Source organism: Anser brachyrhynchus (genome assembly GCF_964034855.1).
Source record: "Anser brachyrhynchus genome assembly, chromosome: 26".
Classification (NCBI taxonomy): Eukaryota; Metazoa; Chordata; class Aves; order Anseriformes; family Anatidae; genus Anser; species Anser brachyrhynchus.
In genome coordinates, this window is record NC_137719.1 from 6,568,616 (window position 1) to 6,596,283 (window position 27,668).

Below are 27,668 nucleotides of genomic sequence, written 5' to 3' on the forward strand. Positions count from 1 at the left end.
CGTTCACGGCCACCGCTTTTCATTTACAGGAAACCCGTAACCTAGCGAGATAATGGCCCTAACTGAACGGATTTGGCTTCCTGGGGCTCCTATTTGAATGCGAGCTCATCCAAGCGCGTCTGCCGTGGGAAGGCTTTGTCAGCCTTGCCGAGCAGCGTGGTGCAGAGCCCTGGGCACAGCCCCGCTCCTGCACGCCGTGCGCCCCCTGCACCGCGGTGGGATGATTTGGGATTCCTGCGTCAGCTGCGGGGAGAAGTTTCTTTCTTCCTGGGGTTGCAGAGACTGTGGGCCCACACAGACTGTGGATATGCTTGGTGTGAGATATCATCTGAGTCTGTTCTGTGAAGCTCTTTGCACTGCCTGACTGGAGGGAACCATCCCTGGGTACCCCCAGCAGCACCTGCCCCCATCCCCATCCCCATCCCCGTCCCCGTCCCAAGCCTGGGATGCTGCACAGTGGGGTGAGCTTGTCCCAGAGGAGCAGCACTGCCTGTGTCTGCAGTCACAGAGAGATTAAACTTTCTGGTGACTAATTTGTGCTCTGGCTGTCACCACCACCGCTGGGAGATCTCGCTTTTCCTCTTTCCACCAGGCTTTCCCTTTGAACCCTCACGAGGAGGTGTGTCCTGCAGGTGCCTATTGTTACAACCTGCCAGATTGTGGTTATAAGGAGAGGTCCTCCTGCAGCCAGGGCCCCTTTGAGCTGCTCTGATGAAGACACAGCTTGGCTCAGCAGATCTCGTAGTCCAAAGAGAAGAAAAGCAGTGCCTGGCTGAGGTAAGGAGGAGATGAGGGGCGTGAGGTGCAGCTGGGGGACGCTGGGGAGCTCCAGCCCCGAGCAGCTTCATGGGAAGCTCAGAGGGATCTTAGTCAGGACAAAGCTCCCGAGGCTCACCGGTGGATTCTGTGGGATCCAGTGCCAGGCAGCAAACAAGCAAACCACTTTTCCTGTTATTTCCTTTGTCTGATGCTTACGAATGTGAAAGTGTCTGCACAGAGCCAAGCAAGCGCCACTGCTCTGCTGTGGTGGCTGATAGCATCTGTGGGAAAGTCCACGGAGCCTCAGCCAGGTTTGGAGAGCCTCCTCTCCTCCGTGCTGCTCAGCCCTTGACAGCCAGCAGTGGTGTGGGGCTTCTTGGGGTTGTGGGCGCCCAGGTTCATCCTCCCGGCCCCGAAGTCTGCAGAGGGCAGCGTGGATGTGGGGCTGGTCCCGGGGCTGGTCTCTGCCCAGCTCCTGGCGCTGCTGGAAAGGAACCCCCGGAGTACTTGGTGCTGCTTCGCCGTGTAAAAGAGTGTTAGGAGTGAGGAACGAGAACGAGGAGGAAAGAAAAGGGAGGAGAGAGCGGGATGTCTGGGAGTGCGGAGAGGACAGCGAGAACGCGGCTGCAAGAAATGTGATGCAGGGCGAGACGGCAAACTGCTGACTGAAAGCACTGCCACTGCTCCTCCAGCACTGCAGTCTGCTGGGAGTTTCCCTTAGTCATAATGTGAGAAAAAAGGGAACAGGTACTGAAACCAAAAAGGGCAAGTTCAAACAGAAGAGAAGACATAATGTGGCGTGCTCGGATCCAGCTGCGGAACTCACTGCTGCAGGACGTTACCGAACCGACCCGGTGAATTTTGCAGGATAAGAGGGCCAGAAATCCTGGGGAACAGGAATGTCAAGCCCTGTTCGGGTGATGCTCACAGGGCCACGCTCTTGCTGCGGGCCGGGAGGTGTCCCAGCAGCACCACGGGGCCCTGCTCCTCCCCACAGCCTCCAAAAGGACAAAGGATGCTTTCTCCTGGGGGGCTGAGGGGGGCATGTGGACCTCTGGTGGGGCAGAGCCCTGCTGGCCCTCGCTGCTACCGGGGGGCGGGGGGGGGTCTCCTGTGAGGTCTGGGGGCTGCTCGCACTCCCAGAGAGAAGCTGCAGCAGCAAAATATATCGAAAGCATTGCAAGAGCTCTTCCAGATAAAGGAAGAGCACCAGCGTGACAGGCTGCCGTGTGACCGCCCAGAGAAACAGAGCTGCCGCAGATCCAGGCGCTGATGCGAGTCACAAGGTCTGCAGAAGATGCCCTGGTATAAAAATACCCCGTGGAACAGTTTAGTCTCCGCAGAGCGGGCAGGGGTGGGGGGACGCAGCAGCTGGCAGGACAAGGCTGGGGGAGCTCCGGAGGGGAAACGCCGCTCCCGTCCCACGCAGCGACGACGAAGCGCAGCCCCTCCAGGAGTGCGGCTGCTGGGAGGGATGCCCTGAGCCTGCGGGGCTGCCTGGCTGCCCGGGGACCTCCCCACCAGCCCAGCCAGCAGCAGCCGGGAGGCAGCGGCCGGGAACTGGTCTTTCCAGAGAGGCAGCGAGCAGTGGGGAGGAGAGGACAGGCATGGGGCGGGTGAGGGCTATGGGTGAGGCTGCGCTGAAATCCCGGCGCTGAAGCTCTCAGATCGCGCCTCTGCCACGCTGTGCTCGCATTTCAAAGTGTGCCCGTGCCCCTCTGTGCGTGTTGTAACACGGGCACAACGTGGGTGTAAGTGGGTAAGCGGGCAGCGGGCTGGTGGGCACCCAGGGCTGAGGGCTGAGCTTGCCTGGGCTTGGCCCCGAACCTCGCCCGGCCCAAAGGCCAGCCCTGCTCTGAGGCTGGAGGGTTGCTCTTCCCCCCAGTTTTTTTCTTTTTGAATCTAAGTATAACCCAGTTGTTGTGGCCTTCGTTTCCATAACTAGTGGTTTTCATGCTTCAGGTTTTGGTTCCCTTCTTATAACACCCTCAGAAGCCCTGCAGTGAGCGCTCGGCACTTTCAAACTGCCCCTGTCGGTATCTGCAGCTGGGCAAGGCTGGGTGTGAGGGTCTGCACCCATCTGTGCGGGCAGGTGGGCAGCGCGAGCAAGAGCGCGCCAGCAGATCCTTCCCTCGGGAGGTCCACGAGGGGCAATGCCCAAATCCTGCTCTGTTGTGCACCCGGGCTGGAGCCCCCCCTGCGCGTATCAGCTTGTGGTTACGCATGGCCCTGCCGGCAGCTCCCTGGGAGTGCTGGCAGCTGCAGATGTGCGGGGAGGTCATCAGTTCTTTCCTCCTGATGTAATAAGTGATGTGTCTGGGGCTGTGGCTCCCAGCAGGGTGTGTGGCCGGATTGTCCCCCGTGGGGCAAGAGCGGGGGAGGTGGATGAGCATGGGGAGGGCAGGCTGCTCCTCGGGCACGTGGCCGCGGTCAGCCTGCAGCGGCGAGGAGAGCAGCCCCGGCTGCAGAGCTGCACAGAGCATTTAATTGTGCTGGATGCTGTGCTTTGGATGGAGACGGGGGGGGGGGAAGCAGCCGGTCAGAGCCCAGAATGAAGTTTCTTGGGAAAATCGCCTCCTGCCCGAAATGCTGGGAAAGCACCACTTGCACGGTGTCTGAGCGAGGCACGCTGCGCCCAGCACCGGCATCGGTTTCGCCCGCGTGGGGAGAAAGTGCTTCAGGGCCAGATGCAGCAACAGCATCGGCCAGAGAAAGCAGGGGCTTTCCGGGGCGCCTGCTGTGTGGTGGGATCCCACGCTGTCCTGACCACGCAGCACGGGGTTCCTGCTCCCCAAATCCACCCCGGTGAGCTCCGGCAGCCTCTCTCCCAGGCCGGGCTTTTGCAGGACCCACAACCCAAGCTGGGCAGCTCGTCTCTGTTCAAGGCCGTGCTCAAGCATATGCTTGAAGTCCAGCTGCCCCGGGCCCCTGCCTGCTGTGCTGCAGCGCTGCCTCTGCGAGGGGTGAGAGGCGGCCCTGGGCTGCGACAGACTGTGGTTTCATCCGCTCGAGGCAGTGACACGGGCACAGCGCAGTCACACAGAAATGAACACACATGGTTTCAGTAACAGCATTTGGGCAATCTTCTGTAACATGGAAGGAAAAAAAAAAAAAAACACTTTGTTCTAAAAATGACCCAGGCCATAGGAAATGCTCGGGGTTGAGGCAATGTGTTTACTTAACAACACTTCACACAACAAGCTCTAAACTCTGCAATTGCTCTTGGAGAGGAAAAAAAAATATATCTTCTAATGCCTGACGCTGAATCTTCAGACTTGAGTCTTGCCTTAAAATATGCAAAGGCAAGAATGCCCCAGATGCATCAGCAGTGAGGTGCGTGGAGCTGGAGACCAGGATTATTTGCGCTGCCCAGGAGCAAGTCCTGCTGCTGACTGTATCTGGACAGGGGCTCTGCAGACCTGACCCTGGGCGTGGGAGCGCTGCTGACTTTGTGCTAATTCAGCCCCAGCCTCTTGAGCAAGTGACAGGCTCACCAAGTGACTAACAAGTGACAGACTGATGCAGCTGTGAGGTTTTCTGGGTGACCAGGCAGCACCTGCAGGCCCTGCGGGTGATCAGTTGCCCCCTGCTCAACGCGAGGAGCAGCCTCCCCCCAGGCAGCGTGTGAGGCTCGCACAGCAGCGACCCCGAGACTTCATCCCAAAGCGGAGCAGTGACTCACGCTGTTCTCAATGCTCTGTTCTCTCAAAACATCTGTTATTAACTCCAGGCTTCGTTTTTGCAACTTTCCTGGGTGAGGGAGAACCGCAGGGTTGTGTTAGATGCTGTAACACGTGGGTAACTTCGTAGATTTCACTGCTGGCTTGCCGGAGACCTCACCTGCTGCAAGGGCACCCGCAGCGTTTTTGGGAGCGGAGCTCTGCGGTTTGGACACCCGACTGCTGTGCTGCACAGCACCGTGCACCCTCCACACCCACGAGGGCGATGCGCCGACCCCTCCGGGTGCTTGCTCCCTCCCAGCAGCCCTGCTGCTAGTGCCACGGTGGCTTTGCGTGGGCTGCGTGTGTGCACAAACAGAAATCTGGCTGCGTTTTCAGACGGCTGTGAAAGCGTGCAAGGAACTTCCATTTGCGGGCATGCTCGGACCTGAACAAAACCGGGGGGCAGTCGGGTCTGACGGGGAAGCTCCCCTTCGGAGATGCAGGCTGTGCTCGCGTGGGCTGTGACACCTTTTTCTTTAGGTGCCATGGGAGCAGGAAGGGGTCTGTACAGCGGTCGCGGTGCCCCGCAGGGGTTGGAAGCCCCGGGACTTTGCCGGGCTGAGGCCTGAGCTTAGGACGGGACCCCTGGGGCGCGCCTCCCCCCGAAAAGCTCTCACCCGAGGACCCGCTCCTTATTTTGAGCGCCTGAGCTGGCGGCGCGGGCGCTGCCCGTGGGGCTGGGGTCCGGCTCCGGCCGGGGGGGGGGGGGGACGGGACCGGGCTCTCGCTCCCGCAGCCGCCCCCACGGAGCCGCAGGGATGGGACGGGGGGGGGTCGGCGGGGCGCCGGCTCGGGGGGGTTGTGCCGGGAGGGGGCCGTCGGGGCAGGGGCCGAGCCCCCCGCAGCCGCTGCAGGTGCGGGCCGGGTCCCGCGGCGGCCCCCCCCCGGCCCCCGGGGCGCCCGCCGCCCCGCACTCACATCCGGGGCCGGGTTTGCTAATGGGAGACGTAATTAACCCGGAAAAAAGCGACGGCGGAGCCGCGGGCACACCCCCTCCGCCGCCCGGCCCTCCTCCGCGGCTCGGCGTGCGCGCAGCCCGCAGCCCCCGGCCCGCTCCGGCCCGGCCATGCCCGGGGGGCGCAGCCCAGGGACGCCGCGGGGTGAGTGCGGGGCCCGGCGGGCGGGGGCGGCGCCACGCGGGGCCGTGGGGGGGTCCGCGGGGCCGCCGCCGTCGTGCCCGGGGGCAGCGTCCCCCCCCGCAGCCCCTCCGGTCCGGGCGGGGACGGGGACGGGGACGGGGCAGCGCGGATCCCCCAGCATCCCGGGACCCCCCCAGCATCGCGGGGTCCCCCCCCAGCATCCCGCCGCTGCCGGCTGGGGCTGCCCGGCGGAGCCCCCCCCCCTGCCCCCGAAGGGGCTTCCCGGGAGCGGGGTCGGGGCTGGCGGTGCCCGGTGCCGGCGGGCGGGCGCCTTCCCCGGGGCTCGGCTCTGGCCCGGGGACATCCCCGCGGGTCCGGGCCGTCGGGGCGGGAGCGCTGCGGAAGCCCCCCCCGCGGGGCTGGCGGCACCGGCCCCATGCGCTGGGGGCGGCCTCGCTGCCCGGGGGGGGGTCGCGTCGCGGTCCCGCACCCCGAGGCTCCAGGGGCAGTGCGGGGACAGAGAGCGGGGGGGCGGCGAGGGCTGCTCCTGCCGCGGCGGCTCGCGTTTTTTGGGGGCGGGGTCCCCGCGGGGAGATTTGGGGGTGCGGAACGCACCGGCCCCTGCTGTGGGGCCGTGCTGCAAGGAACGGGTAGCAGAAGTGCAAGAGAGGATTTAATCCGCAGTTATGTAAAGCGCGTTCCCCAGACCGGGTGTTTCTGCGCGGTGAAACGGAGAAGTGTACCCTCGCTGCTCCCAGCCTGCTTTCAACAGGTTAATGATTTCGTTAAGGCACGTCTGGATCGAGCTGCTGGGCTGTTCCTACGCTGTCTCTGTCTTGTGTGCCTGCCACCAGACAGACGTCGATAGGGCAAGCTCTGGGAGCTCCTCTGCGGGGCAGGTCGAAGGAAGTAGCGCTGTCACCGCCGCGGCTCGCAGCCCCGCTGACACGGGCGGTCGTCCCGCACCCCGCGTGGCACCGGGGCGGCTTGGACAGGCGGACGGGGAGAGGAGGAGGAGGAGGATGCCGTGACCGTCTGCAGGCACCGTGGGCCGCGTAGCAGAGCAAGGTGCCGAGGATTTGCCTCCAGCCAGCGCCTCCGCGGTGCTCCGGGTGGCAGGTCTGCAGGCTGCGTTGGCTTCCTGCTGCCAGGTTTCCGTGGGCAGCGCTCCCGTGGCTGTAGCTGCGCCCTGAGCACCGGGAGCGGGGTACAAAAGGGCACGGGCAGCTACGGTGGGGCGGCGCTGGCGTCCTGGGGGTGCTTCCTGGAAAGTCTGGCACCGCAGCCGCACGTGAGGCCTTGGAGCCAACAGGAACCATGTAAGAGGGTTTGCATATCAGGATGGCTCCCTGCCCGCTCTGCGTCTTGCTGGGCAGCCGCCCTGCTTGGGGGCAAAGGCAGCGGCGTGCCTCCATCTCGGAATACAGGGGGAGGGGGTTTGGCACCTTGTTGTGCTGCAAATCTTCCTGTGTAGCTCGATTGCTCTTGTCATCCCATTAACCGAGCTTGAAAAGGGTTGGCTGTACGTTTTGGTGGGATACCATGGCCCTGGAAATGCTGGTCAGCCAGTCAGCTCTGAGGCTAGGGAGAACCCTGGAAGCCCTCGCTGTGCTGCTCTGCACATCAGTTCTTGAACTGGATCCGGGAGCAAGATCCTGCGGGCCTGGTGCAGTGCAGTGCTTGGGAAGGTCTCTGGGCTGTTGCTGGACGGCAGGTTAGCCTGCGTGAGTGAGGCCCAGGCATCGTGGCAAATCGTAGCTTCGAGTGCCCAGGTTTCTATCACGGGTCTTGTCTGAAGCTCAAGCACCTCCTCCTGCTAGGTCTGCAGGGCTCGTTAGCACTTCTGAACAGCGATCATTTTCTGATTCTCTGCTCAATCCCTCTTATTCTCCCCCCCCAAATCTAGTCTTGTGGCCTTCCTATGGCAAAGGCAAGTTTGGGTCCTGCATACAAATATTTATAACTCCGAGTTTACAAAGCGCTGTGTAAATAGTAAACATTAGTGTAAACTGAGCTTGTTCTGGCCCTCGCGGAGTTCCCGAGCAGGAGGACCAAATACCCACATCCTGACAGAGCTGGAGCTGCTACTTTTGTCATTTTCCTATGGGAAAATGGAATTCCCAGCGGCCGCAGGGAGCCAGGCAGCCCGTGTGCCGTGAGGGGCTGGGAGCAGACGGGGAGCGGCACGGCCCCGGAGGAGGGATGGGGAAGATTCCTGCTCGCTGAGAGCAGCGCAGTCCGGAAGGCAGAGTTTGGAGCGATCGTTATCTCCTCTGCCCGATGATTTTTGCATATCCAAGTGCAATCTGAGGTCAGCTTGCACGGAAGAGTCGAGCTGCTTTGCGTGCTTTCAGGCGAGCCCCTGCTAATCCAGGATGGCGAGGGGGGAGATAAGGAGCCGCGGGAGGGATCCCAGGGGTCCGGCACCGCAGCCACGAGGAGCTGGGGACTCACCCCTGAACTGCCTGCCAAAGCCAGGTGGTGCTGCACCCCACCTCACACCTTTCTCTTCCACTTCATAAGCAGAAATCTCTGGACTTTTGTAAGCAGCAGGAGGCGATTAAAGAAGCCTGGTCTGAACGTATTAGTACAGTTGAAGTCGGCTGGGAATCTGTTTTATGTGCACTCCCCCACCCCACAAAAATAAACCCACAAAAAAGCAGTGAAATGTGAAGTGCCCACATAACCTTTGCATCAGCCAAACGTGTTGTTCTGAAACAATCCTTTCTACTGAAGCAGTGCAGTTTCCCCCCGCGCACAGCCACGATACCCATCTCTGGAGCGCTGACGTGACTCTGAGGTCCTGACGACAGGTTGCCTTGTGCGCTGCCACCTCTACCTCCGCAGCTGCACCGCAGCTCTTGCACAACACTTGCCACTCCGGGCCCCACTCCACTGCAGCTATTCAGCTCAAAAATAGTATTTCCTCCTTTTCTGCATGACATCTTTTATTTGTGCAGCCTCCTCTTCTGGCACCTGCACGAGGCACCTCCTTTTCTACCGGACAAACCGCACCAAGCTCAGCGTGCATCCTCTCGGCAACCGCTGCCTCCGTCCCCCGTAACCGGGGCTGGGGGCTCTGCCCGAGCTGCAGCTCGTGCCTGGCCAGCCCGTGGGTCTCCGTGCTGGTCCTGCTCCTGCTGCTGACGGGCAGCAGAGTGGCACGAGGTGCCACGGGGCTCCTCTCCCCGTGGCTCTGTGGCTGCTGTGCGCAGTGGGCGGGTGCTGCTGCCGAGTGTGAGCGGTGGCAACGCACACCCGCTGCCGCTGAGCCAAAGTGGCCGCTGCTCCCGTGGGGCGGCCAAGGGCGATGCTCAGTCTCGCCCACGTCTAGCTCCCACGGGGATGCGAGCAGAGCCCGTTCGCACGCACCCTGTCCTTGTGCTGCCCGCTCGGCGGGCGTCGCGCTGCGGCTGCCCGGGCGTTGGGCTGCAGCCCAGCTCGGCCGCCGAGCCGAGGGGCAACGCTGCAGAGGGTTTGTGCCCCGAGCAGCCCTGGTGACACGGCTGTGCCCCGTGGACATTGGTCATTGTTTTCCCTGCTGACTCTGCATCCTGGCTGCACACATTTTCTGCTGGAGTTGCAGATTGTTTTCCATTTCCTGGGAGTGTGCTCGGACTCTCTCTAGCGCGCAGCCTGCCGCGGGGTTATTTTTTGTTGGCAGTTCCCGGGGGCCTTGCGTTGCCCGGGGACCTTTGCGGCTGCTCTGCCCCATCTGGTGGGGCCGTGCTGGGGCACGGGGCTGTCCCTCGGCGTGGTCCATCCCTGCCCTGCGGACCCTGCCGGCGCTGGCTGCAGAGCCTGGGGAGAGCCACGCCGTGCCGAGCACGCCCGGAGCTGTGCAGCCAGGCCGACGAGCTTTTGTTCAGCAGCATGCGGTGATCGAGTCCATCTGTGGTTCCTGCAGGCACCCTGGTGTCCAAACTCCTGCAGTTCCTCCGCTGAGCTATTTCAGTCCTTGCTCACTGCTGTTCTGCCGGGCTCTTGCCTGCACCCGGGGCCGTCACGCTGGCACCCCCTCCTTGCCACAGAAGCGTGCTGGATGACTTCTGTGTTCGTCTGGCAGCTTCCCCGCAGCGCGACTGCATGGCGGGACAGTTTCATTTTGCTTTTACTGTGTTGGGCCGTGAGCTTTGGAGGCCTGGGAGAGGCAGCAGAAGTTTGGCTGGGAGCTGGGGACAGCTTGAGAAAAGGGACCTGCAGGAAGCTCCAGTGGCCGTGGGATGCGCCGCGGGGGGACGGGATGAGGAGTGAAGCCCCTGGCTGCTCTTTGGAGCCTTGTGCAGGCTTCTGAGCCCTTCCAGCATCCCTCGCTGGGGTGATGGGACACATCTCTGCAAGGCCTCATTCCTCAGTGAGGGAGGCAGCTGGCACACCCGTTTGGATCAGTCCCGGCATCAGTCTCTTCCCTCTTTCCCTCTGTCATCTTTGTGCTGCACGCTGGGACGCGAGCCGGGGGCTGAGCCACCGCCCAGGAGGAGCTAACGGAGGCGGGGAGCGGGGCGCGAGCAGAGCACCCACCTCTCCCCTGCCCTGTCCCTCTCCAGGGTGATGCCAGAAGGAGCCCGGCATGCCGTACCTGGACCGACAGAACCGTATCTGCGGGTTCCTGGACATCGAGGAAAATGAGACCTGCGGCAAGTTTCTGCGGAGGTATTTCATCCTGGACACCCAGGCCAACTGCCTGCTGTGGTACATGGACAACCCGCAGGTAGGGCTCCGCGGCCGCGCTCTGGCCTCTCGCTGAGGTCGCTCCCTGCAGCTGCCCGGCGCGGGGGTCCCCTCGCTGCGCCGCTCTGCCAGCCACGAGCCTGTTCTCCCGAGGTGACGCCGGGTGTGCCCGTCCCCGTGCTGCTCGGGCGGGTTTGGCTCGGCACCGAGAGGCCGCTCCGCAGCAGAGGGTTTGGTGCCGCCTGCTCTGGGTGCCCTGGGGAATCTGCCCTCCCGCCACGGATTCTGCGTGGCGTATTAAGTGATGCAGAAAGGAGGCCTTCTCCGCACAAAAAAAGTGGAATATAAAAATATAAAAAAAAGAGCAGACTGGTGAGGGCACGCCTGGTGTCAGGGACAGCAGTGTGTCACGTTTGTGCCTGTTCCACCGCAGATTAACGAGAGGGAAATGCTTTTTGCCTGACAGCAGCACGAAGCGCAGGGCTAGGGCTTTTCCCCCCATCTATTGCTTGTGCTCATTTTGTTTTCCAAGTCTGGGGTTGAATTTTCCACTCCTGCCGCCTCATCCAAAGCCTGGTGAAGTCTGCAGGGAAGCTTTGGGTTTCTCCCTGCTCGGGGTGAAGCTGCTGGCTTGTGGAGCGGCAGCGGTGCTGAGCCTGGCCCCATCTGGAAGCAATCTGTCATTTCCAAGTAGCCCGGGCTGGTTCCTGCGCTGGGCTTTCTGAGGAAGCAGCAGCGCGGTGGGATTACATCTGTTACCAGCCTGGGTCGCCAGCGGTCCTGAACTCTGCATCTCTTTGGACATCGCATCCAAAGAAAATAAACGCGGAGTTCCTATTTGCACGTGCTTGGCTGCGCAAGCAGCCCCAAGGCCGCAGCAGCGTCTCCTTCCTCTGCCCGGCCCCGCTAGCGATGGGCTGGAGGCTGCCACGGGCTGCGCTGGGCAGGAGCCGACGTCCTGGCACGGTGTCGGGTCTGGCACCCCTGTGGCCCAGCTGCTGTGGTCTCCAGCCCCCCCCAGCAGCACTTTACGCCAGCAGAAGCAGTTCACACCTTGCAGGAGCCTTCGGAAGCGCTGTGCCAGCGTGAGGTGCCGCACGTCCCCTGCAGTTCGTGTCTTGGTGTAAAGGCGGCGAAAACAGGAAGGATAAAAGGTCCTAGAAAATACTCGTCGGCTTGGAGCGGTGTCACGTGGCAAATGTTCTCAGCGCTTGGGGCAGCTGAGTCCCTGCCTGGTGCGATGCCTGCTGCCTCTGGGGGCTGCCCTGGTGCTTGCTGTCAAGCTCAAATGGCTAAGAGCCAAAGCTGAGCTCTAGGACGAGCCTCCTGGTGCTGCCGGTGGTCTGGGCAGGCACCTGCCCCCCAATGGGCATCTCCCCGCGGCTTCTTCAGCGGGGAAGGAGAAGTGCCCGGCCACAGGGCCAGCAGCCGCCTGGCGGGCGGTAGCGCAGCCTCGTGCTCGGGGCCAGAGCTCGGCAAGGCGCTGCTGGGAGGGACAGGGGCACGGGAAAGGTGGGCGCTCGGAGAGGGGCAGCGACCGAGCCGGGAGCACGGCTGGCGCTTTCGCCGCTTGGCCCTAAAGATGCTGAACGTCGGGCGCTTGGCTCGCCTCTTGCCTTCTCCCTCTCGTTTCACTCCCGTTGCTCGTTTTGTGTTTTGCAGAACCTGGCCATCGGTGCGGGTGCTGTCGGATCTCTGCAGCTGACCTACATCTCCAAGGTAAGGGCAGCGGGGCGGGGATGCCCTGTGCTGTTCCCTTACCCCGCAGTGCTGCCGGGAGAGGCGCGATCCTGCCCCGTCCCCGTCCCCCCTGTGCGCATCGGGGGCGTGGGAGGAAGAGGAACCGCTCTGCGGTGAGGAAGGGGCCGAGGGCTGGGGCCGGATGGGAGCACGGCATCAGTGGAGTTGGCGGGGGCTGGGGCGGGGGCACCGAGCCCCGCTGCAGCCTGCGCCGGCCGGGGACGTGCCCAAGCCCTGCGGGAGGTGCCGTAGAGATGGGGACGGAGATGGCCCCACGGTCCCTCTTGCTGTCAGGCAAAAACGGTGCAAAACCCAGCAACTGCCACGCAACCTGGTAGCACGGAGCTGCGGGCACGGCTGTGTGCAGCTGCCTCCCTCCCCGTGCCACCCGCTGCACCCTGCTCCTGCTGCGTGGGGGCTCGCAGCCCCTGCGCCGGGTCCCGCTCGTCATCGGAGCCGGGGAGAGAATCGAACAGATCTCTGTGTTCCTGCTGAATCATGATTTATAAATTAAGCTCAGATGAAGCAATGTTGGGAGGCTGAGCCTTCCCCGTTTCAGAAAGAGCCGCACTTATAAATTATATACGTTTTAGTCTGTTTGAAAATTGCTGTAGGACAGCATTTGGTCACAAACTGCAGGACTGGGTTATGCCCGTGGCTCTAACTACCAGCTCTAAATACGCCAGAAAAATGGAGGTTTGCTTGAGAAAACATATTTAAAGCATTATAGACTGGCGCGGAAGGAGGAAGCCTGTCAGAATAAATACTCCATGAATGCTGTGCTTGGAGCCCCGGGGAATATTATTCTTATATAAACGATCCCTACTCTTTAGGGAGAAACCACTGCTATTTTCCTTCAATTTTCTTAATTGCTGACAAGAGCGACAATGTTAGTCCGGCAGAAACGCGTACTTCCAAGGCCCTTGAAAGCTTTCTGCTCTTCGCAGTGCAGCTGGTGCCTCGGGGGGACGGCGGCGGACGAAAGCCCGCTCTGGTGCTGACCTTCCCTCGGGGCTGCCCGCCCGTGGGCTGCGCGGTGCCGGGGACGGGCGGCTTCCCGCGCTCACCCAGCAGTGCTGCAGCTCGAGAACTCGCCCTGGGGACACACCGAGCCCCGGGCCGAGTGCCGCGGGGGGCTCTGGGCTGGGACGACGGAGCACGGTGCCTGAGGGGCAGCACAGCGGTGCCGCTGCAAAGCGCGCCTGCCTGGGCGGTGGGGAGCAGGGGCTGCTGTCCGAGCAAAGCGGGCGCTGGGGTCGGTGTCTCGAGGCTGTGCTGTCAGCCAGGGGCACGGCCGGTGCCTGGGGAGCGCCAGCTTCCCCTTGGTCTCGTGCACATGCATGGAAACTTCCACCTCTCTGGCACGTTGTTAGCTTTTGTGGTTATCCTTCATTTTTTCTTTCGTTTGCTCTGTCGCAGGTCAGCGTCGCCACCCCGAAACAGAAACCGAAAACTCCGTTCTGCTTTGGTAAGCGAGGGGACAGCAGTGGGGCCCGGGTGTAGCGCGGGAGGAGCGGCAGCACGGGCGCACGCTTGTCCCAGAGCAGCAGCATTGCCTTGGCAGTGCCTCACCGCGGGGGCTGTGACCCCGCACAGCGACCGCAGCACGCAGCGCGTTCCCACCTGGGTGCGCTCCCCGAGGGGCTCTGCCTTCTCCGTGCTGCGGAGCCCACCAGGACGGGGCTGGGGAGCGCCGGGGCAGCTCTGGTAGCACAGCGGGGCCCGCGGCTGCTTCCGCCAGAGCTTGTGCAACCCGAAACATCCCCGGCGCTGCGGTGCAGAGGTCCCCGGAGAGCTTCCCCTGGCCCACATCCAGCAGGCAGCGTTGCTGCGGGGCCAGAGGGACCCGTCCCCAAGGAGTTTCCCAGACCCTGCCTGGGTCTGCGCGCACGATCTGTAGGAGAGCTAAAAGTGCTGCGGGAGGGAGTGCCTCAGATGGTTGAGTCCTGGTTTGGGCCATGCCACAGCCTTGGCTTAAGGTCCCTGCGTGGCTTCAGTGGCGCTGGCGCTCAGCCGTGGTGTAGGGGTGCTGCCAAACAGCTGCCGCGTCCCCGCTGCCCTGGGGTTACAAGGGGCAACCGTGCAAGAGGCTACAAGAGCGGTGTCTGCAGGGTGCTCTGGGATCAGGAGCTGAGAGCTGCTGCCTTGCAGAGTTACTCGTTTGTTCTAATAACGCTGAGCACTGAGCGGGGTTCCCTAACTCTTCTGTTTCCCTTCTCTGACAGTTATCAATGCGTTATCTCAGCGCTACTTCCTGCAAGCCAGTGATCAGAAAGACCTGCAGGACTGGGTGGAGGCTCTCAACCGGGCCAGCAAGATCACGGTAGGTTGTGCCGTGCCCTAGGTCGTGCTGTGCCTGTCTCTGCTGGAGACGTCCCCATCCCCGGGAGCTCTGTGGCTCTTCTCCCGCTGTCCCTCCCGCTGGCGGGGGCTGCACGTAACCGATTCCCTGCTGCGGCTGTCAAAGGGCTTCTTTCTTGTGCCACAGTAATTTCCTTAATCCTTCTCCTTCCCGGAACACTGGGTCTTGTGATGAGGCGCAGCAAATGCGCTGCGTGGTGGGGCATCGCGGGGCTTGCTCTGAAGGAGTCGGGGTACCGCAGCCTTCTGCGTGCCCGGCATCAGCGCGGCCACTGGTTAATGCTGGTAGGACACGATGGATAGTTTAGGATTGGGGCTCATCAAATAACCTTTTTCCTTGTACTTTTTGTTTAAAATCGCCGGAGCGCTGTGCTGTAGTCCCTGTGTGAAACTCATCTGCAAGACCAGGCCTGGCTGGTATTTTCTTTTTCATCTGCGAATGCATTAAATGTGACAACCTCTGTACCCGAAGCCAGCAAACTGCCTGCACAAGCTCTGGCTTGTGCCGCCTGCCCGCTTTAGGGGCTCAGGTGCTGGTGTCCACAAACCAAACCTCCACAGAGGGGTGGGAGGCAGGGCGCTGAGCCGCTGGGCTGGCAGCGGGGCAGCCGGGGCTGCAGCTCCTGCCTCGAGCTGATGCACTGCGCCCGTGCCCGCCCTCCTGCGAGCAGCGGCTCGGGGTGGGAGATCATGGCCGCCCCCCTCCCTCTGCCCACACTTCTCCTTGTGCCTGGGTTTCCTCCGGCCGCTCTGTGCTGCAACGGCTTCCAAGGTTTGGTGTCGGTCCCCAGGGGCGCAGGGGGCTGTGGGGAGAGCGTTTGGGGTTTAGACCCTCGGCAGCCTCTCATCGTTCTCCCCGCACGCTGAGCAGGGCTGGGGGCTCCCCCAGCATGGGGGCACCCCGGCCGTGTGGGCATCTGCACCCAGCGCAGGCCGATACCTGTGGGACGGGAGGATGGGGCAGGGGTTTGGGCGCTGCTCCCGGTGCCGAGGCCCAGGTTCAGCCTCCGCTTCTCACGGGGACTTTGCTCTGGGCGCGTCGCCCGGTTCCTGCTGCTGCTCGGGCGGCTCCGGGCGCGAGGCTCGTGGCGGCTGCGGGGACGAGGACGGGGGCAGTGGGTGCTGCTCTGCTCTGCTCTGCGCGGGGAGGACGCCTTCCCCTGTGCATTGGGCCAGCGGGGAGCCGCAGCCGCTGCCCGTACGCAATGTCCCTGCGCCCGCATGGCGAAACCGCTTCCTGCAGCTCCCCGGCACCGCTGCGCGGGGCTGAGGCAGGGGCCGGCACCGGGGAGGGGCTGAGCTGCTGCTGCTGCGTGCGGAGGGCAGGAGGGTGGCCCGGAGCCCCCGGTTAGTGCCGTTAGAGAAGCGGGGGTGCTGGCCGGGGGGGAAGCTTGGCCGCCCGCTGCTCTTCCCAGAGCTGGGAAACCGGGCGGGAGCTGGGAGCTGTGTCCCTGCCCGTGGTCCTGTGTCGTGCAGACGCAGCCTGCCCGGCGTGTCGGTGTAAAATAGCACCCGGCCGTCTGTGGGGCCCTGCGGACGTGCTGCAGCTCAGCCTCGTTAGGCGGCTGGAAGCTCCTCGTTAAGTCTGGCTCGGAGTGGGGCCAATTAAAGGAGCAAGTGTCCCACAGATGCGCTGGGCTGCAGAGGCAGGTCGCAGGCTCCTGCGAGGTGATGCCGAGTTATTCACCGCCTCCTGTCTCACTGCCTCCTGTGAACCGCCCGGGTGGGGCCATGCCCTCCTTAATTGGGGTGTCCCTCCTTAATTGGGGTGTCGCCTCCCTTTTATTTTTCTTAAAGGGCCGTTGCTGGGTGCAGGTGGGGAGGACGATGCGGCGGTGCCTGGAGCAGCTCCGTGGCCTTCAGCCGCTTCCTTTGTCCTGCAGGTGCCGAAGGGCGGTGGCGTCCTGCCTGCTGCAGAGATCACGAAGCCCCCGGCGGTGCCGCAGGCGCAGGATAGGAAGCCTCAGGTTGCCTACAAAACCGAGATCATCGGGGGCGTGGTGGTGCACACCCCCATCTCCATCAACCAGGTGAGCGTCCCGGCCGCGCTGCTCTCCGGCAGAAGTGCCAAGTCCTGCTGGTGGCGGCCCTGGGGAGCCACGAGAGCAGCAGAAAGCGCACGGGTGTGCGAGGCTGCTCCTTGTGAGCCTGCGGGCTGCAGCTCGGGCCGGGTTTTGGAGCTCCGCTGCAGGGACGAGAAGGCTGAAACCGGGAATTAATGCGGAGATGTCTCAGAGCAGAGGACTGCGAACCTTGCAGCAGGGCTGCAGGCTGGCAGCTGGTGCCCGCTCCCACGCCGTGTCCCTGCTCTGCCACTCGGCTGCAGGCTCCGGGCTGGGTTGGATGTGCCACCAGCGTGGCACTTTGTGTCCGCTCCCAGCGCTTTTAGAGCGGCTGGTAACGGGATAGGCAGGAAGGTGGCAGCTTCCTTCGTGACGGGCGAGGGCACCTCTGCCACAGCCACGCTTTGTGCCCTGTGAGTGTCAAGCAGCACAAGGAATGGAGAAATACTGTTAAATACCCAGCAGTAATGGGCTCTGTTGTTCCCTAACCCGTGTGCTGGAGCAGCAGAGCTCGTGGACACGGCCCTGGGAGGCTTGGTGGGGTCCCCATGGATGGAGGCTGTGCTGGCCTGCTCCAGCTCGAAGATTTGGGGTGAAGGGGCAGCAACGCACGATGTGGGGTCCAGGGGGAGGCGGTTTCTGGTTATGGGCTGCCGGGAGGCTGGTTTGCGTTTTTCATTTCTGGAAGCCAGCTCAGTGCCTGCCAAACCTTCCCACTCGGTGTATAAATAGCTGCACTTAGCACCTTGAGCACCTCTGCTTTGTCTCGCTCTGAATTATGAAGAGATGGGGGGGGGGTGAGGAGGAGGGGGAACCTGCTGCCCCTGCTCTCTGGGCACCCCACAGCACCACCTGGCTCCGGATCCTGCATCGAGGTGCTTGGGGCAGGGGGACCACGTGCTGCCGCCCCCATGGGAGCAGCCAAGGGGCCGGTGGGGATTTCTCCGCAGGGAGGCAGGTGGAGGGACAGGCTCGTACCCGGGGTGGTGGCTGGCACCGCATCCCACGGTCCTGCAGTCCCCTGCCCTCCACTCGTGGAGGGGGAGCACGGCCACTGGTGGCCCCCGCCTCCGGGTGCTCAGCAGCCGGCTCTGGCTCCCGACGGCGGCAGCACTAAAAATAGAGCAGGAATTAAATCATCGCAGCACTTCTCGCTGGCGGGTGCTTCGCACGCTTCCCCATCTGCGGGGGCTGCTGGGGAGTGGGGCCGCGCGGGGCCGGGGCTCGCGGCCACCCCTCCCTGGTGCCCCTGAGCAGTGAGCTTGCCTTGCCCTCCTCCCCCTGCCACAGCTGCCCAGAAATGGCGAGCTCCATCCTCAGCCCTTGCCTGCCTTTTCTTTCACAGAGGAGCTTTTTTTGGAGGTGATGCGTCAGCTGCTGGGCTATTTTCTGCGCTCTTGCTGCTTGCCCTGGGGTGAAATGGCTATTCTTCCTGCTGCAGCTTCCTGGGCACGCTCGTGGTTTCCTGGTCCTGCCCTGGGGTGGACGGTGCTGTCCCCGGGCAGCTCGGTGACTGCGGGGGGGACCCCTGCCCCTGCTGCACCCCCAGACCTGCAGCAGCATCGCCCCCAGCTCCTGGGTCAGTGCCCACGTCTGCCCGGGGGGGTGGTTTGGGCACGGAGAGCTGCCCTGCTCGGCGGGGCTGGTGCCAACCCAGGGGAAGGTCTGGGGTGCCCGGCTGCAGCTCGGGGCCGGCCGAGCTGCTGCTCGTCTCTGCCCTGGAAGAACCAAACGCCGCCCCGAAGGTGCTGGAAGGAGCAGCGCGAGCGCGGGGCAGGTCGCTGGTTAACCGCACCGGTACTCGCTCAGGCGCGGGTGCCATATAAGGCTGGCTGCTATGGCAATTCGCAAACCTCAGCCTCAGAGCAGAAGGAAGGGGTTGGAGGGGCAGGAGGGAAGGAGATGAGCACAGAGGTTTCATCTCGAGCCATCCTCCGCGCTGCCGCGGGGGGGGGAGGGCCGGCGCCGCGGGGAGCACGGCGATGCTGGCTGGGGGCAGCGGGGCTGGGGGCAGCAGGGTTTTTCTACCTGAACTCCAAACATCGCGGTTTCCTTCGGGGAAATGCTGGCTTGGCTGTGAGAATGTGGAGTGGAGACTTTATGGCTCTCCTGAGCAGTTTATTCCCGTGATATATTGCTTTCTCTAGCTGGAAAGCGTCCCTGCCTTCCAACTTGGGTTTGTCTGGCTCCAGTTTCCAGCCGGTGGTTTTTGTTCTGCCTCCTCTGCCAGATGAAAGAGCTCTCGTACCTTGCCTTTCCCCCAGGACCTCTCTCTGTTGCAGCTGAGTCACTTCTCAGGGTTTGATAAGCCAGGCAGATGAAGTTCAGCTCCCCTGCTGCAAGGGATTTCCTCAGCCCTCGAATCCCCTCTGTTTTTTTTGTAGCCTTTCCAATTTCTTAACATTGTTTTTAACACGTGGGCACCATAATGGTGAGTTGTTCTCCAGCAGCAGTCTGGAAAGCCGAATGCAATGAGAGAAAATCCTCTCTCCTCTCATTCATTACCGTGCTCGTGTCCAGGCACTGCAATCAGCCCTTTGCATGCAGTGCTGTGCTCAGGGCGTGCTCTGGGTCGCCCTCCCCTCCAGCTTTCCATCGGGGAGTTCCCCTCCCTGCTTTCTCCGTGCCCCCCCGGGTAACCGCGCTCTCCTTTGCAGAATGGAGGGGACGGGGCAGAGGGCAGCGACCTGGCCGCCCACCCGCTGCTGCGGCGCTCGCAGAGCTACATCCCCGTCTCGGCCACCAAGCCACCCGCCGGGCCCCCTGCCATCAAGAGCGGCTACTGCGTGAAGCAGGGGAACGTGGTGAGTGCTGGGTGCCTGCGGGGTGGCTGGCGCTGGGCTGCTGCTTCCCCTGGCTCAGGGGCGCTCCGGATGCCACCAGCATGTCCCCGGCACGGGGAGAGCGCAGGGCCCGGCACCGAGGGGTTTCCTCATCTGTTTTCCAGAGGAAGAGCTGGAAGCGCCGGTACTTTGTCCTCGACGAATTTTCCATCAGTTACTACAAGTGCGAGCAGGTGAGCGGCCCCCACCCCTGCCTGCGTCCGGCTGCTCCCCGAGCAGAGCCCTGGGGCTGCTCCGTCCTGCGCTGGCGCAGGAGGGGGGTGCTCGCAGGCGCACCCCGGCACCAGCAGCCCCGCGGGGTGCCCCAGCCCACCCCGGTCTCCTCTCGTCTCTGCAGGACAAGGAGCCCTTGCGTTCGATTCTCCTGAAGGACGTGTGCAAGACCCACGAATGCCTGGTCAAGTCTGGGTAATGCTTCCTCCTGTGCCCCTCTCCTGGCTGCTCCTGCCGTAACCCCACGTTGTGCTGGGGGCCGGTGCAGCCCCCCTGGCCCCAGTGTGCCGAATGTGGGATGCTCATCCCAGGGAGACAAACGCCTGCCTCGCTGCTGCTCCTGCTGCCGAGGCTGCCCTGCTCTCCCACCCACCCTCGCTGCCTCGCAGGGCCGGGGCTTGGTGCATTCCCCAGCGTCGCTCTCGCTGTGCTGAGCCCTGGTCCGACGGCGCGCTCCCCTTGCGGCGCCCGCGCTGCTGCTTCGCGGAGGCTGGGGGGTGTCGGGGGGCCAGCGGGGGGGCTGAGCAGCCACGGGGGGCTGCGGCAGGGAGAGGGCAGCGTGCCCTGAGAGATGGTAACGGGGGGCTGGGGGGGCCCGGCCAGGCGAGCACGGGAAGGAAACCCAACGCCCTCTCTCGGGGAGCCCCGGGGCAGTTTGCTGCCGCTCGGCGGGTGCGCGGCTGCGGCTCGTGAGTGCTCGCTGCTGTTTCACAACCCTGTAACGCCTCCTGCTTCTCCCCCCCAGCGCTGCGCAGCCCTCCAGAGGGTCCTGGGGGTGGGCACCACAAGAAGTATACAGGCCTCAGCAAAATGCTGAAGCATTCCGGATGTGTTGCTGTTGCCCTTCCTTGGTTTTTGCTCAGAGGCGCATCCAGAGTCCCCTTCTCCCATCCCTTCCCCTCCAAATCCTGAATTCCCCCGTTCTCCCCTGGAAACCCTCTCGGCTGGAGTGGGGGCAACAGGGGGACCCCTTCTCGGGGCAGCGGGTCCTTTGGCTCCCCCGTCCTGTGGTTCACTCCTGCATTATTCCCAAGTGTCTCGTGCTTGCTTTCTCCAGACATTCTTCAGACATCCCGGTTTTGGTTTGCTCTTAAGAAACTTCTTTTCCTTCAGCTTCCCCAAGCAGGCTGGGGAAATGTGGATGCAGGATATTGTCATTCTGTTCTCCTCCTTGTGCTGATAGTCATCTCTGTGGCAGAGGCGTGCTCGCACAGCTCTTATCTCTCTAGATTAAGGAGTATGAGGCCCTGCACAGTAAATAGCATCATATGACAGAAGAACAAAGGTGTTCATAAAGCAGCTGAAAGCTGGGTACAGGCGTATTCCTTAAACTATCACAGGTGGCTACACAATGTCTTGGGAACGATTTTTTTGCAGATAACGCTGATAAAATCAAAGTAACTTGAAGATTTGCAATGAAAATGAACTATGAAAACAAACTTCTTTAGCTCAAGTAAAAATATAATTCATTAATATAGCTTTGTATCAGTTATTCTTAAGAGTCCAAGTTTAAAATGAGAGTGGGGATTCCGGGTCTGGGGAGGGGGCAGAGGCTGAACTGCAGGCTGCAGGAGCTGAAATGTTTGTGGATAGAGGTGGTGGTCCCTGGGGAGCTGGGCTTTCGTTACCAAAATCCTGATGAGATTGCTTGCCCTAAATGTGTTTTTCCCCAGCACTCTCTAGGTGTGAGGGTAAATCTGTCATTTTGCTATCCACAGTGACGTCTGGGTAGTGACTGTCTCTTTCTTGCTGTTCCTAGTGACCTCCTGATGCGGGACAACCTCTTTGAAATCATAACGAGCTCCAGGACCTTCTACATCCAGGTAAGGCAGCCGAAGTGAGATGGTTCCTGAGCCGAGGATGGGTGGAGGCGGTCAGCAAGCCAGGGCATTGTCAGGCCTCTAGTTTACTTTTCTAGGCAGTAAATTCCACTGCTGACAGCCAACGCAAGCCACCCTCCTCTAACCAGGACGTTCCCCAGCAGCCTCAGCCAGCAAACATCAGCGGATGAGCTCGTACACGACTGCCCGGCTTCGTGGCACGGGCAGCGGGGAGGACTGCCGGGTGGTTTCACTTCTCCACTGGGGCTTATTTATAACAGCAGCTACTTGTGCGAGCAGGAAAAAGCAGAGACAAAAGCACGCGGTGATCCGATGAGCATCCCGAGCGTGCGGGGCTGTGTCTGCACGCCCTGGGTGCTGCAGATGTGGCCAGCCACCCCCCCCCCCCCCGCCGCCTCCTTCCTTGAACGCTTTGTCCATTCCTCACACAAAACGCTGCGATGTGCGCGGCCGCCCGTCTGCAAGTGAGGACAGGGTGGTGCGGTCACTTCTGAGCAAGCAAGAGGTAGCAGCAGCTGCGCTGGGGGCCGCGGTACCCCGTGCATCGGTCAGCCCGACGCCGTGGGGCTGGGAGGCGCGGGGGGGGGACTGACGCCTGGCTGCTGTGGTTTGCAGGCGGACAGCCCCGAGGACATGCACAGCTGGATCCGCGCCATCGCAGGGGCAGTTCAGGCCCTGAAAACCCGCCCGAGGGTAGGTCATATCCTTTCTGCTTCGTATTTTGTGTCAAATAATGATCACGTCAACTCACAAGATGCCTACTTCGGGCCTGTGTAAACGCTCGGTTAGCCCGTTTCCGGGTGAGGTGCCTGCCGTCCCTGCGTTTGCTTGCCAGTCCCTTGAAAAGGATTGAAAAGTGAGATTCGGCTTCCAGGCTGGCCCTGGCTGAGCCCTGCTCTGCTCTCGGAGCTTTCTGATGGCAAGGGGCCATTGAATTCAGACTGTCAGTTTGCTTAGCTTTTCTTTCCTTTCTGCAGAGCATGCAGAGGGCCCAATTCTGGTCCCCAGAGCTCTGCAAATTGCTCACAGCAGCTGCTCGCGCACACACGAACAACCAGCACTCACTCTGCATCTGTCCCTGCAGGAAATCTCCTTCATGAGGTCCTGCTCCATGACCAAGCCAGCCCCTTCCCAGCAGAGGCAGCCGGCGGAGGAGAGGAAAGCGCTTTGCAAAGCCCCCTCGACCTCCTCCTGGCAGCCGTGGACGCCGGTGCCCCAGGCGGAGGGGAAGCAGCCGGCGCTGGCGGAGGTGCCCGTGCAGATGAGGGACGCGGTGTTCGTGCCGGCGTTCACCGAGCGCGATGTCGGTGCTGTGCCGGGCCAGCGCCTGCGGCACAGGTCGGAGCCGCAGCACTTCAAGGAGAAGTCCTTCGCCTTCGACCTGGACGATGAAAGCATCCGGACCTCCGACGTCTGACGGCGCCGAGCCACAACGCGGCTGCAGGGCGCGGGGACTTCGGGACGCGTGGCCACTGCCGCGCTGGTGGGGCTGGGCGAGCTGGTCTCCTCGGTACTTCTGCCCAGCCCTTGGGACCTAGCCTGCCCCGTTGCCTCGGCTGGGACGAGATTTGGCTCCTTTCCTCCACCGCCGCTCCTTCACGCGGCGCCGGGCTGGGCCAGACACGCTCCCTGGTGCCTGTGCTCCGCTGGGAGAAGCGGGGCTCCCGTCCTGCTCCCCCCTTGGTTGTGTCTCGGTGAGCCCGGGGGCCGTGGTCTGGCAGCGGCTGGCTGAGGTAGTTTGGGGTTTTGGCGAGCCGCCTCCACCCCGGGCGCTGCGTGCCCCCTGCACGGGGTGGGAAGCGCCAGCTCCCCACTGCCCAGTGGAGGGGTGTCCTCTGCAGCAAATGCATCATTTCTCCCCCAAAACAACCCTGGAAGAAACAGCAGGAGGACTCAGAAGCAGGAAAGGGGGGGAGTGAGGTGGCCTTTCTCGTTTCTGGATAAACGTTTTTCTCCCCTTTTGTGCTGCTCAGTCTTCCCCCGGCACAGCCAGGGAGCCGCACCACGGTGCAGCTGCGCTCGGAGCAGGAGAAGCGCTGCAACTTTCAGCGCTGACGACGTTTTTTTCCAGGAGACCAGCTCTTTACCCTGCTCGACTAATGGTGTATTGGCAAATCTGTTTGCTTTTAATTCCTTCTTTTTATATCTGTCGCCACTGCTAAGCTCCAGCAGACTCCCTGCTCAAAGCCCTCTGCAAGGTTTTAGCGATTTTTAAATGGGAGCTGCTTCTGGGCAGGCTGCCGGTGCCGCAGCGACCGGGGGGCAGGAGTATCCTCAGGTATGTCTTCAGTTCTGCACTGCATGCATTTAGGCACCAAAGAGACGTGCCTGAGTGGTGAAGTGCTTTTAAGAAAAAGCAACAAAAGCCGAGTGTTTAATGAAACTCGGAAGACTCGTCCAACTGGCCTGTTACCCGCCTTGAAATGAAAATGAGCAGAACCTTTTTAAGCAATGTGAGCCGGCCATTTCCATAACCAAATAGGCTCATGTAGGAGGTGTGACAAATAGCGCACAGAAAATTGAAGTGAGATTGTCCGATATCTTCACCCCAACTATGCCTGTGTACTGCCTTGGACACCGGGAAGCAGCACGCCGCTCCTGGCTGCTCACTGAGGGCCACAGCTTGCGTGGCTGTGACTTTGCGAAAGCTGCATCCAGCCCATTGAAGCCTAGGTGCTGCTTCAGCCTCGTTCCGAGGGTCCCTGTCCAGGCCTGAATCACACCCAGAACGAGGGTTGTGCCATCTCTGTGCCTCTGGGTATCTCTGGGCCGAGTGCACCCCCCCGGTGCTCGCGGGAACCGAGCTGCCCCCGACGCAGGCACGCTCGTTGCTGTCTGATAAACCAGGGTGTTGCAGCTGAGAAAGCAGGGGGGCAAGTGTGGGAACTGCACGGCAAGCCTAGCAGTGCGTGGAGGGCTCTGGAGTTAGCAAGGCTTCCCTTCACTATGCACTAGTTGTTATTTTTTTTTTGTCATTACGTGTTCTCTGCTTTGCAAAATCTGCTTAATGTGCTCCCCAGAAGCAAAAACTCTGATTTGTCCCTGCCCCTTCCAGGTCTCCAGCTGCTTAACAGCTGTGCTTTAACCCAGCTCAGACTCGGCCTGGGATCGAGTGGGGTTTTATCACCGCCGAGCTCCGAGACGTTGGTTAGCCCCGCCGATCTGAGCGGGATCCGAATCGCCTCCTCCCGCATCCATCCCGTTCAGCCGAGCTCTGCTGGCAGTCCCCAGCTGCCGGGCTGGCAGGGCGGGAGGGCTGGGTGCAGGCCCACGGCCCTGGTGCTGGTGTTGGAGACGAGGCCCAGAGGGGAATTTCGTAGCTTGGCCGTGCCCTGCGGGTTTTTCTCTCCTGTCCCTTCGCACCAGCCTGCACCAACCGTGCTCCGTACAGAAAGCGTGGTCGCTTCGGGGAGGCTTTGTGCTCAGGCCTGCGCCTTTGTGCCCGCGGCAGGACGGGGACGCGTGGCTCCGAGGAAGGGGAGGCGGTGGCAGTGCCGGGGGCGGGCGCAGTCTGAACGTAGAGGCGTTTTCGTTTTTCACAGAATCGGTTGACCAACACGTGACTTGATAGCAGTATGTTGTCAGATGGCATTATTTTGCTTTCCCGTGGTCTGTTCTAGTCCACGAGGAGCGGCTAAAGGTACACTTTATACAGCCTGTGTGAGGCAGCGAATGGGGCCTCCCGAATCCGGTGGGCGAGAGTGGCTCAAAGGGGTTTTGTGTGGAAATCCTGGAGAAAATCGAAGCTATGAAAATGAGTGGGAATCGATGCAAATGGTACTGGGAGAATGTTAATATTTGTTATTTAATTGTAGAAACCTAGGTTATGCTCTTCCTTTCCCTTTTTGCTTTATTTGCACTAGTGTTTGAATTTTTTTCTCTAGGCTGACTTGCTGTTTGGCTAGTTAGATGTTCTCTTTCAAAAAATGTTTTAATAATTTGGTAAGACTATCAATCATAAAGTTACAGCACTTAGCGATATCAGCACTCTGACCTCATTTCTGGAAAACATTAAATGCACGGGGACGATGGTTACTTTGTGCAAGGCTTCAAAAACACAGAGTACCAAGTATTTTTGTTGCTTGATAATTGCAAAGTTTCCTCGGGCCTGGGATGGTAAAGCAGAAGCTTGTTGCGCAATTACAGTTAATTATCCAGGAGGAGAAGCTACCAGTGGCTCCAGTGCGGTTGCAACATTCTCGTTTCTCTCATTCCCGCCCTCCCTCCGTCTTCAGGACAGCGTGACGGCCTCGGCGGTGGCACGTGAATGTGGGACTAAAGCCACAGAGCCGGCCCGATCCGTGATGGTGATCCCCTTCCGCAGGTGGGGTACCGGCGGGGAATTTCTCTCCTATCCCAAGGGCAGACAGAAACACGGCCAGACCTCGATCGGTGCCCCCCGTCCTGTAGGTTTGCCTCTTGGCCCTCTGGTGATGGGGTGAATGCATCGCCCTGGCAGCTGCCCCGTGTCCTGCGTGGGCCCCTTGGGAAATGAAGTTTGTGCCAAGTTTTCCCTGCTTTAGTAGCGAGTGCGGGTTTAAGGTATCTTGTACAGAAAGAGTGAAGTGAGGAATGGGTTTGCTTTTTCTGTATGAAAACTCCCAGATGGTTTCAGCCATCGGTCAGTGCTGGCTGCATGCTTCAAGTGCTCTTAGGGACCGGGATCCCTCGCCGGGCGATGCTCCACAGCCCGTGGTGTCGATCGTCTGCCTCTCGCGTGTAAATGCTGGCTGCAGGAGATGGAACTCCCTTTTTTTTGCCCTGTGTTTTTAAATAAAGAAAGAAATCCCAGTTGCTTTTCCAGGCTGTCCATTGGCATTGTGTATTTTGGGTTGCAAGTCCTGAGGGGGGTCAAATGCCATCCCTGCTGATGTAAGATCCCCCAGATCTTACTCAACTTGAGCACTTCCATAGGTAAGTGTCCCAGTAAAACTCTTGCTTTAAATCTGTTTTTTCTTTGTAATATTACATTTTCCAGTGCGGACTAGCTGAGCACGTTTCTCGTGGTCATTTGCAGTCTGTGCTGTGTTGACCAGGACCGGAGCAGGGTCTCCGTTTTTCAGGACTCCTTGAATAAATAGACAACAGAGGAGGAGGCTGTGAAATAACTTCTTCTCAGACCAGCCTAGGAAACCCCTGCTGCGACCGGTTGCAGCTGGGGGCATAAACAACAGCAAAAGTGCAACGGGAGCAAACTTTTCCCAGTTACTGAGAGCTGGGAAGCAATCCTACAGAAACACAGAAGGGTTTGGAAAGCTTCACATGTGAGCTACGCCATTTTACAAAACAGGGTTTAATGGTGATTGATAGGTGCGTTCCTGTGAGAAGTGGTGCAATTTTTTTTATTTTTTTACTAACAAACTAGCATAATCGAGGACTAGTAGTAATCCTAATAACTTCAAAGAACAAGGCAAGCAAACAAACTTGCTGCAAAGTTTCTAGGGCAAATACTGCAGTGGTGGCTGCTGAGAACTGCAGACAGCGTGGATGAGAGTCGAGCCTGGGGTGAGGCAGGCTGAGCGTGCGGAAAGGCTGCTTCAGAAACGCCTGGAAAGGGCTTGAATGCTGCTTTCCCCTCCTTGCGCAGACGCTTGTCTCCTACCCACTCCTCTCCTTTTCCCACTGCGCAGGACAAAAGCAAACTCCGTGGGCTGGGCAGTTGTTGATGGCATCAGGAATAGTGCAGGACATAAATGCTGCTGTTGTGCACACAGGTAAGTCTCGTGTAGGATGGGAACGAGCGTCATTAGAAACAAAAACATGAACGTGCCTATCTTTAAAAAACAGGTTTAGAACCTTAGCGACTAATTTTTTTCCCAGCCCGCCATCAAAAGGATACTGTAAGACTGCTTTTCAAGCTATGTTCCCCATTAAAATGAATCAGAAATCTGCTTAAAAAACAAGTGGGTGCCCATTAGAAGTGTGTGTGTTGCGCTGAAAACACCAGAGATGATTCATGCAGCAGAGCGGTATGTAATTGCACTGAGGCAGGCAGCACGGTAAAGATTTTTTCCCAAACTAGAGAGAGAAAGAATTGATAATATTTCTGACAGGTGTATGAGAGTTCATAAATAACTCTTGGCCTGCGTTTTAAATAGCGGAGCGAAGGCAAGTGCCGGGTGCCACGAGCGTGAGCCCACCGGCACAGCCAGGCGCACGGCCTTGCAAGCAGGAGTGCATCTCTTGCCTTGAGAGTTTGAAGGGATTTTTTTTCAAAAGCTTTTCCCCAAAAGAGGTGACACTGCTGGCATGGAAGTAAGGTGAGGAGACTGGACTTGCTATGTCACGTTCTGAAAGCGTTCTGTGTGCTCTGAGCTGTATGCTAGTTTGCCCTGCAAACGTGCATGCTCCCTGGGGCGCTGGGAGACGGCTCCTG

General features: G+C 60.8%; 1 protein-coding gene across 1 annotated transcript; it reads left to right on the forward strand.

Annotated features, from left to right (window-relative positions):
• The first annotated feature begins 5,425 nt into the window (after positions 1 to 5,425).
• Positions 5,426 to 26,083, forward strand: PLEKHA2 (pleckstrin homology domain containing A2). The gene is made up of 12 exons (XM_080568740.1): positions 5,426 to 5,581; positions 10,108 to 10,271; positions 11,894 to 11,950; positions 13,391 to 13,439; positions 14,197 to 14,294; positions 16,216 to 16,362; positions 19,053 to 19,199; positions 19,343 to 19,411; positions 19,576 to 19,646; positions 21,211 to 21,274; positions 21,908 to 21,985; positions 22,377 to 26,083. The coding sequence occupies exons 2-12, from the start codon at positions 10,131 to 10,133 to the stop codon at positions 22,707 to 22,709; spliced, it is 1,254 nt and encodes a 417-aa protein (XP_080424866.1). The 5' UTR covers positions 5,426 to 5,581; positions 10,108 to 10,130; the 3' UTR covers positions 22,710 to 26,083.
• The last annotated feature ends 1,585 nt before the right edge of the window (positions 26,084 to 27,668 follow it).